Source organism: Penicillium diatomitis (assembly GCF_028827545.1).
Source record: "Penicillium diatomitis strain IBT 30728 chromosome Unknown utg000001l_segment0_segment0, whole genome shotgun sequence".
Lineage (NCBI taxonomy): Eukaryota > Fungi > Ascomycota > Eurotiomycetes > Eurotiales > Aspergillaceae > Penicillium > Penicillium diatomitis.
This window is the reverse complement of record NW_026623173.1, coordinates 3,651,798-3,668,255: the sequence shown is the minus strand read 5'-3', so window position 1 is coordinate 3,668,255 and position 16,458 is coordinate 3,651,798. Positions and strand designations below refer to the sequence as shown.

The 16,458-nt window shown below is 51.8% G+C and overlaps 7 protein-coding genes across 7 annotated transcripts; 3 read left to right on the top strand and 4 right to left on the bottom strand.

The window, feature by feature from the left end:
• Nucleotides 1-309: 309 nt before the first annotated feature.
• N7539_001049 (3'(2'),5'-bisphosphate nucleotidase) lies at nucleotides 310-1,566 on the bottom strand (the record flags this gene model as incomplete). The annotated part of the gene is made up of 1 exon (XM_056930653.1): nucleotides 310-1,566. One exon carries the CDS (start codon nucleotides 1,564-1,566, stop codon nucleotides 310-312), a length of 1,257 nt encoding a protein of 418 aa, XP_056794946.1.
• Nucleotides 1,567-2,507: 941 nt separating this feature from the next.
• N7539_001048 (LSB5 family protein) lies at nucleotides 2,508-3,825 on the top strand (the record flags this gene model as incomplete). Its single annotated transcript, XM_056930652.1, has 3 exons — nucleotides 2,508-2,522; nucleotides 2,598-2,749; nucleotides 2,820-3,825. 3 exons carry the CDS (start codon nucleotides 2,508-2,510, stop codon nucleotides 3,823-3,825), a joined length of 1,173 nt encoding a protein of 390 aa, XP_056794945.1.
• Nucleotides 3,826-5,043: 1,218 nt separating this feature from the next.
• On the bottom strand, nucleotides 5,044-5,277 carry N7539_001047 (uncharacterized protein; the record flags this gene model as incomplete). Its single annotated transcript, XM_056930651.1, has 1 exon — nucleotides 5,044-5,277. One exon carries the CDS (start codon nucleotides 5,275-5,277, stop codon nucleotides 5,044-5,046), a length of 234 nt encoding a protein of 77 aa, XP_056794944.1.
• Nucleotides 5,278-5,780: 503 nt separating this feature from the next.
• N7539_001046 (uncharacterized protein) lies at nucleotides 5,781-6,485 on the top strand (the record flags this gene model as incomplete). Its single annotated transcript, XM_056930650.1, has 2 exons — nucleotides 5,781-6,065; nucleotides 6,180-6,485. The coding sequence occupies 2 exons, from the start codon at nucleotides 5,781-5,783 to the stop codon at nucleotides 6,483-6,485; spliced, it is 591 nt and encodes a 196-aa protein (XP_056794943.1).
• A 662-nt stretch (nucleotides 6,486-7,147) lies between these two features.
• On the bottom strand, nucleotides 7,148-8,968 carry N7539_001045 (uncharacterized protein; the record flags this gene model as incomplete). The annotated part of the gene is made up of 1 exon (XM_056930649.1): nucleotides 7,148-8,968. The coding sequence occupies one exon, from the start codon at nucleotides 8,966-8,968 to the stop codon at nucleotides 7,148-7,150; it is 1,821 nt and encodes a 606-aa protein (XP_056794942.1).
• A 1,846-nt stretch (nucleotides 8,969-10,814) lies between these two features.
• On the bottom strand, nucleotides 10,815-12,522 carry N7539_001044 (uncharacterized protein; the record flags this gene model as incomplete). Its single annotated transcript, XM_056930648.1, has 2 exons — nucleotides 10,815-12,253; nucleotides 12,336-12,522. The coding sequence occupies 2 exons, from the start codon at nucleotides 12,520-12,522 to the stop codon at nucleotides 10,815-10,817; spliced, it is 1,626 nt and encodes a 541-aa protein (XP_056794941.1).
• Nucleotides 12,523-14,651: 2,129 nt separating this feature from the next.
• Nucleotides 14,652-16,406, top strand: N7539_001043 (GMC family oxidoreductase; the record flags this gene model as incomplete). Its single annotated transcript, XM_056930647.1, has 2 exons — nucleotides 14,652-14,873; nucleotides 14,955-16,406. The coding sequence occupies 2 exons, from the start codon at nucleotides 14,652-14,654 to the stop codon at nucleotides 16,404-16,406; spliced, it is 1,674 nt and encodes a 557-aa protein (XP_056794940.1).
• Nucleotides 16,407-16,458: the final 52 nt, after the last annotated feature.

Sequence of the window (16,458 nt, the reverse complement as noted above, 5' to 3'; positions counted from 1 at the left end):
TGGGTCAGTCTATGGTTTGTCTGCTTTTCGTTTCCCACCCGTGGGATTCCATATTTTCTGGAACATTTGCATCTGGGATCCGTGTACTCATATACTTTCATTTTGTGTTTCTTTTTTTCTTTCTTTTTGCCATCTTCATCGGATATGTACGATTTTTAGGGTACGTGAGGGAATGTACTGAAACAGCTTGATCATGTCTCATCCAGGTAGATTCTCTATCTCAAATGTGTGGTATCACAAGAAATTCTTTTCATCGATCGTAATTCAGCACGAGGCTGAAACGGAGCAGAGTTTGGCTTTTCGTAGATCTTACAGCTTCAGGACAGTCTTCACCGCATCGATGACCTGATCCTGCAGAGCCTTCGGAGCAGCAACAACTCCCTTGTTGGCAGCGAGGGTCCGGCCCTTGCTGAAGTCCAGGCGGTTGCCGTAGATGTCGGTGACCTGCCCACCGGCCTCGCGAACGATGATGTCACCAGCCGCATGGTCCCAGATCTTCTCCTGGTAATCCTTCTTGACGGGAAGACGCAAGTAAATGTCACCTGCGCCGCGGGCAATAGAGCAGTACTTGGCCTGGGAATCCATGCGCACACTGGGGGCGGTGATTCCAAGACGCTCAGCAACGGCAGCATTGTCGCCCTGGGCAGAGTGAGCGGCCTCAACACCTTCGCAGAAGACTGCTTGTGCAATGTCGGGAACCGGACGCATAGAGATGGGCTTGCTCTCGGCAAGAGCTCCGCTGGTCAAGGGACGGCTCGTGGCACCCTCTCCTAGCACGGCGGAGAAAAGGACACCGTTGGAAGAAGCATCGGACTGCTCGGCGCCAATGCTAGATTGAATGGGGGCGGCATCATCGACAGGCAGGTTCGGGGTACCAATGGCTCCAACCTTGACGTCGCCATCAACAATCAGACCGAGGCAGACAGCGTATTGGCCGCCACGAAGGAAGCCCTTGGTGCCATCGATGGGATCCAGAGCCCAGATACGACCCTTGGGCCCGCCGGCACTCTTGCCCGCGTCGATGGTGTCCAGCATGCTCTCTTCGCTGGTAATGGGCCCACCCAGGATCTTATCACTCTCAGCATCCTCCAGCTTGACGTCTTGGACCAGTCTCCAGATCTCGGCGCTGAGACTCTTGTCTTCACGGAGGGAGCTGGCTTCTTCCTCGGCAACAATTTCATCGTTGGGGAAATTCTTGCGGATGGCTTGGATGATCAACGCCTGGGCGCCGAAGTCGCCGATGGTCACTGGGGATTTGTCATCCTTGCTGACGGTTCCTTTGGCCTTTTCGAAGAAGACCTTCTGGGTCAGCAGGGTGGCCCGCTGGACGGCGAGCTCGGCAATGTAGCGTTCTTGCTGGTAGGCCATGGTTGTGAGATGTGAGGTGTAGGAGGAAGTTGAGGAGGTTGAAAAAGAAGAGAGCAAGAGGGACAGACGGGAGCGGGTCTTGAAAGCCACGCTGATGGCCAGGATGATGGTGGAGCAGATGAACAAGCGGGACAGGACACGCAATAATAAGCTCGAGGGGCGGCGATGCTCTGGCGGGGTGGACGTTGAGAGGCGCATGAACTGGTCAAAGCGGAATAGGTTCTAATGTCGGTAGAATACAATGTCAAGACAACAAAAGTAAGTTTTTTTCTTCTTTATTGCAGCCTGATCAGGGATCGCATATTAAAGTAATTCAGTGCGTGTCAATTGTATGCAAAGTTGCTGGTGTCAATTGATTCTTGAGTCTCGAGTCATGCCGCCTCCCCTCTTCCCCCCGCCCTAATCCGCATTGGGAATTAGAGGAAGTCACGTTGCTGGTCCATTATTCGATTCCATCTGATCTGAGCTACCGCGACGCTCTTTCCAGATTCTTTTTTAGAGGAGAGAAACCACAGAAATACAGGTTCAAGATCCTCTGTCTACTTGCCGACAGCAGTCACACCCGACCAGAATATACATCGCACCCCAATATTGGTTTGAGGCTCTCAGCCTTGGCCTACAGTATTCCTAGCTCGGCATTGATACTCAAGAACCCAAAACAGTCGAATCCACCCGGAAACAGTCCACCAAAGCGTATCCAATCCGCTGATCGGACTCCCGGCTAGCACGAAGAAGGAAACGCTGCGACCTCCGACGTCACCGCACTTCACGCGACACGATAGCCAGCCGGTTGTGCCGCAAATTGGGTATTATTGGGTTCTCGAGGTCGAAGCTGACAACACGCAAAGCCTATTGTTCGTGCCTATATTAGCGGCGTCGCTGTCCTGCGCACACTTTGCGGATCGCCATCGTCGGTCGTCTTCGTGATTCATTGTACCGTTGCGCCGCAATCTGCCCGCGCGCAAGTTCAAGCTGTGCGGGGCTCGTGACGGGAAGGCAGATCTGCTTCTTACACGGGGCTTCAGTGCTTTATAGACACGTGAACGGAGTTTCGTCAGCTCGAAGCTGCCCAATATCAGATTGCGAGACCAGGCTCAGCCCCTTGGAAGCACCAACAACAGATATTTTCGTTGCCCAGCATGTTTTCGTCCGCGGTAAGCAGTCCCACCCAAGATTTGCGATCGCGTTTCTTGGTCAATAGAGCCCCTCAGCTAATCGTCTCCCTGCAGAAACCGTTCTCGGCCGTATCGGTCCAAATCGAGGTCCTGACCAGTGAGCAATACGAGGTGGAAGACTCCAGTGGTATCGTGGACCTCATCGAAGTGGTTCGCATCCAAGGGAGCGGGCCCCAAGAAGCCAGCCGAGCGCTGCGGAAGAAGCTGTGAGTCGGGATGATGCCCAGTCGAAGTTCTGTTTCCCCAACATAGACAGGAGCTGACGCCAAAAATCAGGAAATATGGCAACATCCACCGCCAACTTCGAGCTCTGACAATCCTGGACTTTTTGATTCAAAATGCGGGTGAACGCTTTCTCCGGGAGTTCGCTGACGAACCCCTACTGGAACGTCTTCGTATCGCCGGCACCGATCCGGTGTCTGACCCTCTCGTGAAGGAAAAGTGCAAGCAGCTGTTTGGGCAATGGGCGGTGACCTATAAGGATACGCCTGGGATGCAGAAGATTGCTGCGCTGTACAGACAACTGCCAAAACGAAAACAACCAGCCACACAGGCCAAGGCGAAGGTCCTCCGGGAGGGCAGCGGCCAGTCCGAGACTCCAATGGGTCACACGGTGACCATCTCGGCCGGCAATGGACCAGCCACCACTCTTAGTAGCCCCAAACAAAAGTCCAAGTCGAAAGACAAGAAGAGAGAGAAGAAGCTGTCAATCAGCCCCAAGAACTTTAACCTCGAACGCGAGCGTCCACAAATCTACGAGACCATTGCCTCGGCGTCCGTGGCGAGCACTAACCTGCTGAACTCGCTGAAATTGGTTAATCGCGAGACCACTCGTGTCAGCGATGACGCGGAATGTAGCCATCGATTCAATATGTGCAAGAAACTCCGTCATCAAATCCTCCGTTACATTCAGCAGGTGGAAAGTGAGGAGTTCCTGGGAGGGCTCATCCACGCCAACGAAGAACTTGTGACCGCTCTGATGGCCTTCGAAGTCCTCGACAAGAGCTTGGATTATGACAGCGACAGTGATGACGATGTCTTGTCGGGCAATTGGCGCTCTCGATCTGAGATGCACTCCGACATGAACGACAGTTTCAGTGGATTGTCGATCAATCCTCCCAGGCCACCCCGGCCAAGCCCGCCGGTGGCCTCGTCATCTCGGCCACCGCCTGAAAGTGAAAGCGAAAGCGAAGAATCAGAAGACGATGACGAAAACAACCCATTTGGAGATCGCAATGCGATCAAGACGCCTGGGCTTGACAAGTCAGGATATTCCTGGTAAGTCTTGTCACTCGCCATATTCTGGTCGACTAATTCTCCTCATGCTCTCTGCTCTTTCATGCTGACTGTTCAATAGGAAAGAGGTATAATACATCCATATGTGGCTCGTGGATGAGTCGACTGTGATTTGAGCGCATTGATTGGTTGTCTCGGGATTGGATGCTATACCCAATTGTACTGACTTGATGATGAGGTGTATAAGATTGATGAGAATCGTTTGTTGATGGGCGAGATGGACAGTTATATTCTTATGTCTCTTGGGAGGACCACACACTCTCTACCACAACCATGTGGCCAATGATGAATTTTATTACTGCTCATGATGATCATTTAGATTGTAGGACCCGCGTGGATCTAACGGTCTCACTACAGAAGTAGCCTTCGGGCGTTCGCAAGATATGACATGAACAGGGCACAGATTGTCACATGATGAGGGTCACTGTCATGGGCTGGAAAGTCCTGATGGTGTCGACCAGAAACAGGTCAACCGAAGGGAACGCGCACACTGACTGAAGCAGTGGCCTGTCCTGGTCACGCCCCCTGGTCTTTCATCAACACACAATCAATTAGTTCCACGTCTCACTGTCTAAATTTCCCTCGCTTTTCTCCTTCGACACGCTTCATCTCTTTAAAACTCTCTGCCCATTCTCTTGTTTCAAGCTCATCGCACCTACGAATGAAGTCTCGGGTTACTGTCAACCCTTGTTCGTGACCAGTGCCAGACGCCTGTCACCGGAGTGACCTCTGACCTTTTTGCACCTCAAAGGTCCTGCCCGCTCGCGACTTGCAATGATTCAGTTGCATTTTACTGCGGAAAAAAACAAGTGGAAGTCACAGGACGGTCCGCTTGGGTGTTTCGCCCAGTCGAAGACCGTACCCTCGTACATCTGATCAGTGGATGGAATTCCGGTCGAGGCACATGTTTGGTCATCTCCATCTTGATGTAAGTTTGAGACCTCATTCGGTGACTTCCGCGTCGGTAGTTCCTCTCGTTATCCGAAGGGCAATAAACATCCAACGGCCGTTGAAAGTGGATGTGTTGACGTTGATGAAGTATGCAGCCGGAAAGGCGATATGAGGTCTTTCCGCCGGACGTTTTCGATTCGGTTATTGCTATGACGGTGTGTTTTGTGAAGAGAGCAAGGAAGCTGGGCCTTCAAGATCTCCTCGCAAGCCGCATTGAGGCATTTGAACGGTTCGGATGGAGGGTCACCACGTTCTACCAGAGCCACTTAGAGGTCTTGCGGGTGGACGGGGATGACAAGAATGAGGCTGAAGCATTCGTCTTGCTCAGTCGCTGGGCCAAGTGTCTCAGGATCAACTCCATCTTCTGGATGGGCTCGCCTGGGGCAATGACATCGCGTCCGTGAGCCGATGCGAGATCACTCGCGCGAGCTTCCAGTTCGTCGAGTACTAGGGGTCTCGCTGTTGTCCATAACGACTTGGGAGCCATTGTTATTTTCGTGGTAGAAGATGATCTATACAGGGTGAAATGTGTGTCTCAAGTACATTTTGACGACCTTGGAGACGGTATCTTTCATTCATTACTTTGATCCGTCGTTCTTCAAAAGCATCCAGCTTCTCGTACATCGAACACTATGGTCGTTGCGAGAGCGGTTCTCGTGTGACCTTAGGTGTTCGCAAGCTCGGAATGACACGAGGAGGACATAGAATGTTGACATGACGAGGGTCACTAACCTGAGCTGGGAATTGCCGGTTATGTCCATGAGACGGAGATGAGGGGGGACGCGCACACACTGTAGTTGCCTGTCTTGGTCACCAGCCCCCGCCCTTCATAAGCACAAAAAGACCTCAACTATTTTCATTTCTCACCTCCCAAATCTTTGTCTTTCTACTCTCTCCAAACCCTCTCTTCACTATCTACTTGGACGTTCAGCACCCTAGTGAAATCCATCAAGCTTCATCCAACACTCTGATCACTGGCAACCCTGCAAGATGCCAATCACAGAAATCGCTCTTCTTCGCGTCAAGAACCCCAATAAGTACGGAGATGCAATTCTCAAACTCTTTCATGCGGCTGAGGAACAATGGCGCTGGTCACTATACCCTATCAGGGCTTTCCGCCAAGTGGAAGACCCGACGCTTGTGTATCTCTTCGGCGGATGGAAGTCCGTCGTCGCCCATTTGGAGGACTGGCTCCCATCTGCTCAGAACAAGGCTGCTTTGGAGTCCATAAAGGAGTATCTCGAGATCGTGTGGATGTTTCATGTCGACATTGAGGTAGGGATTTCACCTGCTAGGACTTGCTCATGGGAGTCCACGTGCCGACTACCTTGATGCTGCCTGGTGCAAAGCAACCTGGAAATGCTGATCTTCTTTCCATTCGGTAAAAAGCCTTGCAAGCACCTCGGAATATTGAACGCACCATCCATTGCGATCAACAGATACTTTGTCAAGAGGAGTCGAAAGTCAGATTTCGGGGCCCTGTTCAAAGTGCGTCAAACTCGTCTCGAAGAGATCGCCGACGATCCTGACCCCAATTTCACTGGAGGTTGGCGTATTGACAATTATGGCGGTGACGAGGAATTTTTTTCCTCAGCAATTGGGAGGATGCTGAACAACACGCCACGGAACTCGAGTCCAATCGCGGTTACTATAAGTTTACCGAAACGAAAACGATTGTGGCCAATGCTGAGATAAAACATGCAACTTTTGTGTTTGGGGGGAAAGACACAATCCAGTTTTGAGCCGTTTACGATACTCCCATTGCACGGGCACAGGAGGGACTTGAGACAGCGTCACTTGATTATTGAAGGATTTCGTGCTTCAGAAGTTCATGTTTGGTCAATGTGCAGGAATGGTAGGCTAGCCATCTCAGCTTTGTTACATCTCCAATCTTTACATTGATTTCATGTCCGTCAGGATCATCCACTACAGCCACTGCCGAGGCTGGGCTGCTTAAAAAACGGGGTTTGTCGGTGGTTTCTTTCTCAGACAGACAGGTTCGGCAGATGATGAAGACGGTTTGAAAACCTTCGCTATGGCCGCAATGACTGGAGACTCGAGAAGGGAATGGGTATTCGTAAACATCATCCGGTGTCACGCTATATTGCACATGATCGCTCAAGCTAGAAAGAAAACCGCTGCAAAAAGCCACAAACTCGACACCGCTAGCTAGCAACAGGATGAGACAGAAAGAAAGGAGACAAGAAGAATATGGCAAACAACAGAGACACGAGACGTCCATAAGTCCATCCCACCATTAAAGAAATAAATCAACAATCTGCTGTAGAAAGTTCGCTTCAACACCCTTTCGACTGCTCAAAAGGCGGAGACTGCTCGATATGTATACCAAAAAGAAATCAGAGTACCTTGGTCTTCATCCATTCCCGCGTGCCAACGCCCAGATTAAGTCCGTTGCACTCCCACCAGCGACGAACGCGTTCATCAGCACCCGTGACGGCGTCTTCCAACGCTTCTTCAATGTCACACGTTTTGAATTCGACACGCAGACCACAATCTTTCCACCACTGCAGGACATGGTCGTGGCCATTCTTCGTAGGCCCCACGAGCACCTGATTGTCAAAGATCATTTTCGGACCTTTGAGCTTGTACCAAAAGTCCAGGACGTGCACGTGGCCGTGGGTACTGGCGATGCGGGCAACATTTTCGGCATTACTGTATGGAATGCCGGAGGCATCCCACCATGCAAGGGATGCGGTACGGCCCGATTGTGCCGCGAGGAGGACGGATTTGCCGACTTTGAGCGGAATCGGTCTGTGCACGGGGGCGTTGGCGGACGCCTTTTTCCACCAGTCGAGGACGGCGACGCGGCCTTCGGCACTGGCGGATTCGAGGGCTCGTTCACTATACCGGAGGGGGAGGCCCGAGTGAAGCCACCAGTCTAGGACGTGGATGAAGCCTGCGCGGGAGGCACCGTCCATGGCATCGGCGGCATATTCTTTGTTGGGTAGAGCGGGTGCGTCGCGCCACCATGTCAAGACGGTGGGATTGCCGTAGATGGCGGATGCTCGGTAAGGTATGTTTGTTAGGCGTGACGTGGTCCAGAGGAGGTCGAGGTGGTTTTCGGTGAGGTAGGAGAGGATATCGGTTCGAGAGAATTTGACAATCAAATGGCAGGCAAGATCCGACAAGGGTTTCCATCGAGGCAGGCTATCGATACGTTTCTTCATTGCGGCGAATGAACCTCTTAAGATGGTGTATTCCAACGAGGCCGGCGTGGACATCTTCAACAGATGACTTTGCCATTCTTTGGGGACTGGAAGATTGGTGGGAACACCGACGGCTTTGGCAATCTCCCAGTCCCCTAGTTGGTTCTCAAAGATGTTGAGCCACAGTTCCACAGGTAAGGACTTGACCCTGGTTTCGGGTGTGGGCCAATGAGTCTGAAGTTGGCGGAGAGCGGTAGCAGCATCGATTGCTGATGACTTGGACGAAGCGATCGTCTTGTCCGCGGATGCCGACCTTTCATCATACGCCTGCTTTGCTACTTGTTTCTGCCTGAATGGAAGCTTCAACCCGAGCTCAAGGCTTTTGTGTAGGTCGTATAGTCCATCCCACGGCAACGGCGTGAGATCTTCCGGCCCGTTCGACTTCCAGAGTACAGGCCTGACGATCCGGATCCAAGGCCAGTGCCGTCGAATTTCGTCCAGCTGTCGTGCACTAAGCGGATGGTCCCATTCCGAGACCGTCATGCCGGGAATCAAGATCACGGGTTTGGTCGACACCCAGCCCCGTAGTAGGGCCAGGGTGAGAGTGTTGGTCAGGCCTGCCAGCATGGAGCCGAGTGCGCCCGCATCGATCGGAGCCACCAGCAGCATGTCTGCCCATTCACACAACTCGGCCGTCTTTGCTTTGAGCCATTTCCGCGCACTTGTCTTCTTATCAAAGGTCGCACTGTCGACCGAGTCGGTGTAATGGGGGACCTTGTTCGTGCCGGCCAGCAGCGCGGAGGATTCGTCGGTGATCAGGCGCAGTTCGATCGAGGGGTGGTTCACCAGGGAAGGGAGGACGGAGTCGGCGAAAGCGCTGTCGGTGGAGAGCAGCAGGCGGCGGCGCCGAGAATTTGTTGGTGGTGGATTCTGTCCATATTGGTGAAATCGCAACCCTTCGCCTTCTTTGGTGCCCGTCGTTGCACTGTCAGCCCTTCCAGCTGACCCCATATCCAGGACGTTGATCTTTGAGGGCGGCGAGTCTGTTGATTCGGAGGATATGGCAGGACCGGAGGGGGGCGAAGGGCGAAGTCGAATGTGCTGCGGCGATAGTAAATTTGATGATGACTTGTAGCGCGAAGAGGGATTATGCGGTCAGAAGAGTTCAAGTGTGGGCGTGTACAGTATGACCGACGAAATCAGATCGAGCCTGCAGGGCCTAGAACGAGTTGTTTGGCGTCTGTCGACTTGTCTACACAATCGAAGCGGTGACACCTGACTCTTGATTCCCTCCCGCAGATCAATCTTGCCCTTGCGTTCCACTTTCCAGTTCGGTGTCTGTCGATACCGACGCAATGCAATTCACCGGGTGACTTTGCTGAAGAGGAAAAGCAGAAAGCAGGAGGGGCAAACAAAACCAACGCCCATCCAGCTTCTCTCCGCCCCTAGTGATGTATGGAGTGTGGTGGAGGAACTTCTTTACGCTGTGAATCTGGTTCCGAATTGCCACCCCGGACCACTTGAACAGTCAAACTGCTGTCGACGTTACGTTGGCGACGGGAAGTGCAGCGCGCCAAGTCCCGGCTCCACTCCCCTAGGACCGACAGACTGAGACTCAACGCTGTTGGCAGCCTTCCTCTCAGGCCCAGCAAAGCTGCACTACTCGATTCTTGCAGACTGCGCCAAAGGCTCGAACACCCAGCAACAGCTTTTGTACCGGCAGTGCAAGTGGTTCAGTCATCCAAATGCATTTCGGCGCCAAAGATCAAGATGCCGATCTCCCCCCAAAAAAAATGTCCAAGCGCCGCTTACCGCCGGGCAAAAGGGGCAGACGGGCAGTATCACTCGGACGTGATTGGCGGGGCGGTGGCCGGGGCGGTGTAGCTCAGTAGATCACATCTCTAGGGATCTCCAGATCTTGAAAAGAACGAATTTTTTGTTTTTTGGAATGGAATGCGAGGAATGAAATATTGGAGTGAATGAAAATAAATTCTCGGGCATCGAAGGCACTAACAGAGCTGCCTCCCAGGGCTGACTCCACCATACCTTTCCGAATCGGACCGTTACGAGTCCGTACGCCTCAAAAGCTCGACTAATGCGGTGCATACTGCATGCTCATAGTGCAACAGTGCATAGGCCATACGTGCTTGGACATTACGTACGTTACTTCTCGTACGATCTACGTCGGGGCTCGAGATTCTGCCGGCAATTAATGTTTGTGAAAGGATGCACGCTCCACTGGGATGTGTCAAACCATGACCAAAGTAGTTGGATCAGTAGTCAAATAAGGACTATCTTAAAGACCATCTTACAAAATCCTCTACAAGAGCCTTGGAAAAAGACCCTCTGCAAGGCCGTCAAAAAGGTCGATAAGACTATGATATAGCCCACTTAATCGAGACTCGTGCCCATACGCCTTTATGATCTGTGGCTATAGCGAGGTAAAGACTACCTAACACTGTATTCTCCAAGCTCGCTGTACGACTGTGTCAAGTACGATACGTTTGTTTCTGAGTGGCAGTCGCCCCCATCGATGTCCCGTCTTCTCGAGAAGGACAGGCGGTACAAGGGCGGTCGCAAAGGACAAGTACAGACAAGTCCTATCGTATGAAGACTAATGGCCAGGAAGTGCACAAACCGTAGATGGCGGGGAAATTGATCTCATCGCTCAGGGAGTCAGGCACTCTCCACTGTCGGTGACATAGTATTGAAATTCAAACGACACATCATACTCTTCATTGCCATTTTTGTACTCCTCTTCATAGTTCATCACACCAGCCATATTGACTGCACAGACCATATGTATACACTGCAAATTCCAATCAAAAAAAAAACATCTATATCCAGATGGCCTCAGCTAGCGACGAGCAAGGTTATTGTGCAACTTGTGCTCGCGCATGCCAATACTCACAAGAGCCCCCAAGACAGTCAACCCCAGCAGAGTCACAAAGACCGCCCGGAGCGAGTTCATATATGCATCAAGGACTCCAGGGATCCACTCGGGCCGTAACTTGCGAACCTCGTCCAGACTGTCACGAAGTCGGGCGATGATCTTGGCGGCATCTTGGTGCTGGCCAAGCCGCGCCCACAATCCCGTCTGCAGCGTGTTTTGAAACACAGCAGAGGCGATCGTGATGCCGATCGTGCTGCCCGTACTGCGAAAGGCATATGATGCCGATGTGACGACAGCATGATGGTGGTGATCCACAGCCGAGATCAGCGCGACCAGGGTAACAGTCAACATGCTTCCGTAGGCGAGACCTCCCAAAAAGAAGTAAACAAACGGCAGCCAAACCGGGGTCTCGAGGGTCAAGGTGCAGATCAGGACCGCCGACAGCACCTGCAGACTCATCACCGCATAGTTCAGAATCTTATACTGGCCTGTGCTGCGCATGATGAAACCACTGCCTAGCGATCCAATCGACGTGCCCATGGCCTGGGGAATCAGGCGGACACCAGCCGCTGTGGCGGACAGTCCCTGTACCTGGAAGTACACGGGGAGGTAGAAGAGCAGCCCGAAGACTGCCATGGTAGTAAACCAATTCGTGAGGCAGGCAGACGCGACAGTTCTGTCGAGGAGAAGTCGGACGGGAATGACAGGCTCGGTCGCAATGTAGGCCTCCACGTAAATGAAGATTCCCAGGAACACGGCAGCAAGAGGCAGGGAGACGAGCACCAGCGGGTGCGTCCAGGGCACCTGATTCCCACCCGTGTTCAGCCCCATCAACAAAGTCACCAGCGTCAACACCAGAGTGACAGCGCCGAGGAAATCCACGCGCTGGATTCGAGATGTATCGGCAGTCCTCACGGGTATGTTCACTGTGAAGATGACCAGGATGCATGAAACCACCAAAGGGGGAATCTGGAGCAGAAAAGCCCAGCGCCAGCCCAGTGTATCACTGATCCATCCTCCAAACACCCCTCCCAAGCCCATACCGGCCCCATAGCAGATGTTGCCGATTCCCTGCCAAACACCTCGTTTCCGCAATGGAACCAAGTCAGAGGTGACAAAAGTCGAGATTGCCGTCAACCCACCTCCGCCCACTCCGGCCACGACGCGACCGAGAATAATGGCCCACTGGGTTTTGGCAAGCCCGCAGATCAAATTCCCCAAAGCAAAGAAGACATTGGAGAAGACAAGCCCCCATCGACGCGAGTAAATATCCGTCAGACGGCCGCTGAGTGGCTGACAGGCCGCATTGGAGATGAGGTATGAGGTTGCGAGCCAGGACAACAGAGAGAATGAGTTGAAAGAGGAGGAAATGGGAGCTGATAATGTTGCGACGATGGTAGTGTCTGAAGGAAACCAAATGCAAACATTAATTCGACTGAGCACGATCAAATAATCAGAAAGAGGGGACTCAGTGTGCTCCCTTACCGAGGGCAGCGAGAAAAACACCAACCCAGATGCTGCCCAGGATGAGCATGAGCTCTTTCGTTGAGCGCTCCTCAGGGACGTGCGCTTGATCCTCCGCTTGGTCAGACTCTGCGAGGGCAGGGTCGACCTCTCGAAGCAGAGGGGTCTCCTCTGAGACGGGACCTCTTGTAGCCTCGGTCGAAGCCATTGTATACTCTGGCAGGACTTCCTCTGCGGGGGAAATACACCCAAGAATATGCACAACAGCAGGGTAGAGCTCGAGGGCAAAGAACAAGAAGTTCGAGTCACCGAGTGCGGCAGTGGACCAAGCTCGGGTCACAGCCGCGGTGTCTCCGCACGGGGATCCGCAATTGAACAGCGGGTCTCGGCTCTCCCCGAGTTGCCGGATCCTTTAATTGTGTGCCTAAATAACAGAAATTGGGGCTTTCATATCGAAACTTTGCTTCATCTGGTCAAATATTTTTTCTTTTGTCAGTTTTCATCACAGGCCAGGACCAGTGGCCCTCTTCGAGCGGTGAACACACATTCGAGTAGTCCGTAGTCTTGACCGAATCCATCTTTCTGTCTTTGATCACTCAATATGGAGGCGAGAGTCTTCAGCAACCCTAGCCTCTCCACATACTTTCCCTTCCAAGACAATGATCAAAATAAGTTGAGAGCGCTGAACCTATCTGGCCTTACTCTTTACACTGGTTCTCATATGATAGTACCTTCAGTTCTGTGTGACCGCCTGTGATTCTGGGCAAGACGTGGGTGCACCCAAGAACGAACCTTGGTATCACACTTGATACACTTGTCATACAGCAAGCTTCTATCCCTACTAGATGAGAACTACATGATCTCCAGGGACTGTGGATCTGTCGTGTTGACTTTGTAACATACGCTCACCCTCAACTCCGTCAATGAGTGTGAAACCAAGCCGAAACAGCGCGGTATTCTCTACGATCTGATATCTACTGCGAGTGGGGCTCCCTGGTACCTTAACAATCACGAAGGTAAGGTACTTGACACCTGTGTGTGTTCTGGAGGGAACTTCTCTGTCCCTCGTTTCCTCCTTCTATCCTTTTGTAGATGACCTCGACCTAGATAATGAATCAGTACACCCGTACCCTTTTGGCCTTTACCACGGAGCGTCACATCCACGTGGTACAACTCCTCCATGGTCTTTTTTTGTCCGCCACTGGATTGGAGAATGGGCTTGTCATTCTATTATTGGTTCATAATATGCGATGGCCAAAAGAATCATCTGGGAATCAATGTAGATTCACTGGAAAGTAGGCAGCGGGATAAATGTGAAGGATTCCAACGAGAATCAACTATGATTCTGACAGGAGCCAGCGCAAAGACCAAACAATCAAGGATGCCTCATAGCAAAGAGAGTACAACATACGGGTACAAGGTGATGGGTATGGATGGCAATGGCATATAAGCAACCGGGTGGTTGGTAATCGAAAGAAAGGGCAAACACATTGACCATACAGAATCATACAGCGAAAATGTAGATAGAACCGTCACACCTCGGCAAATGCAAAAGGCTCAGTGTAATTGGAAAGTGTGAGTTAATTATGATTGTTGATTGGATTTCGAAATGGCTTCGACAGACTAATTCCGGTTACTTGAGTCGATATCCCTGTGCTTTCTAAGGAGCTGGCACCCGTGTAAAGTGCTTGGAGTATGATCATGCTCTACAAAGTAAGTTTTTCGGGTGCCGTGTATGATGGAGTAAGTGGTATACGATCGTTGGCTTGTTTTTCTGGCATTCATCTTCTGTGCTTGTCGGTCGATTCCTCCGCCGTGTCCCAGGCCTTGTATTGCCGAGTGCTCTTGGGAGGCGCTATGGTAAACTCGGGAAGTTTTTCTAGAGATTTGGCAGAGAGCGTACACGTCTACCAGATCTATCGCCATGTTCTCTGCTCTTTCGGGTAATTTCAAAGCACTCCCTTCCTACGAGATATTGCCTCGAGCATGTTGGAGAGCCAAGACCAGGGAGTTCCCAAATGGCTTGAAGTACACTCAATGCTTCAGACAGAATAGTTGTTGTAGTGCTAAGCAAAGTCTTATCACATGTGGAAGCAGCAGGCTCGTGACACAGTGCTGACCAAATAGGCAATTGTTTGCTTGACTGTTGGACGCGCACAATAAATTTCTTTTCACCAACGCACAATGAAATCCTACCCTCTCTCCTCCCCATCTTGATTGAACCCAAACCATCACTACGCCTATTTGGAATTTATCATTCAGAATTTTCTATCGACACATACCTTTTTCCCTTGCCAGGTATTCATCTGCAAGACTTGTTCCTTCAACATCATCGTCATGGCCTCCTTCGATCCACCTTTCATCGTTGACTACATCATCGTCGGAGGTGGTACTGCTGGGCTTGTGCTTGCAGCGCGTCTCTCCGAGAACCCCAATGTGCATGTTCTTGTGCTTGAAAGTGGCCCGGATCGTTCAAAGGATAAACTGGTCCAAAGTCCCAATACCTGGCGCGCTCTGAGTGGGTCCGGCCTGGACTGGAAAGTGAAGATGGCTCCAGAGGTATTTGATCCAGATCATCAAAGGCAACAAAGTTTTAATGAAGGAATGCATACTAACACATTCTATCTTCAAATTTCATAGTCTTGTCTGAATAACCGTGTCCTGGATCACCCTGCTGGCCGCGTTCTGGGCGGATCCTCCGCCATCAACGGCATGGCCTATGTCCCACCCTCTCCAGATGGAATCGATGCATGGGCCAAACTGGGAAATACAGACTGGACCTGGAAATCCCTCGAGCCATACCTGCAGAAAAGCGTCACACTGCACGTCCCCGACCGAGTCCATGAACCTGACAGTAATCATGATGAAGTGGACACCAGACAAATCGCAGCCAACGGGCCCGTGCAGCTAAGTCACCCGACCCCGAAGAAGGATGCAAGTCGCGCTTTTTCAAGTGCCTGGTTCAATGCCTTGGAGAGTCAAGGATACTTCTACATGACCGAGCTCATTCCTGAAGAGCAGACTTTGGGGACTCACGTTATGATGGCTACAATTGATCCTGCCTCTGGATTACGCAGTGGAGCTGATCGTGGATATGGAGGTTTGGTATCTTCCTCTTCGAATGTGACAATCCTCACCAATTTTACTGTTCGAAAGATCAATTTTGACACCGGCAGCGAGTTGGACGCAATCGCCACCAGCGTCGAGGCTATCAAAGATGGAAAAACATCCCTCTTCAAGGCCTCCAAAGAGATCATTCTTGCCGCTGGGGCCTTCCATACCCCTAAATTGCTTGAGCTTTCGGGAATCGGTCAAAAAGAGCGGCTTCAGCGTTGTGGCATCTCGATCGTCGTTGAGTCTTCTGGTGTGGGCGAGAACCTTCAGAATCACCTGATGTGTCCCATTCGAGTCCCTTTGAAAGAGCCTCTTGCTGCAGAGGAATTCTTTCCCGGAATGAAAGCTTTTGCCCTGGTCAGAATCGAGACTGAAGAGCTAAATGCCATCAACGCCATCTACGAGGATAGTTTCCAAGGCCCAGCAGGTCAAGCAATTCGTTCATTGATTGAAGATCCCGGGAATGCCACAGCTTGCATCATCCTCAGTATGGCAGCACCAGGTCTGGCAGTGTTTGTCCCGATCATTGCCCACCCTCTTTCCCGCGGTAGCTGCCATATTGAATCGTCAGATGCGGACGCACAGCCTACCATTCAAGCGGGACTGGGAAGCAAAGAGATCGATCTTGAAGTGCTGGCCCGACACGTGCAACATTGCCACAAGTTGTTGCATAGTCCCTACCTGCAGCCCTTTGTCAAAGAGAGCGCTCCCGACATGAACGTGCAAAGCATTATTCGGGATCTGCGAAATACAGCTCAGCCCGCACATCACGCCTGCGGAACGGCTGCCATGTTGCCCAAAGAAATGGGCGGAGTAGTCGATCAGAGGCTGGTTGTTTACGGGACCCGGAATTTGCGCGTTGTGGACGCCAGTATCTTCCCACTCATTCCGCATGCTAATCCTCTGGCCACTGTCTACGCTGTGGCTGAGCGTGCGGCTGATCTGATCAAGGAAGATTCGGACCGAACAGACCCTTGAGCATGAGCGTGGGAAGATGAGGATTGAGGATGGGGCGAGGTGACTGTGACCC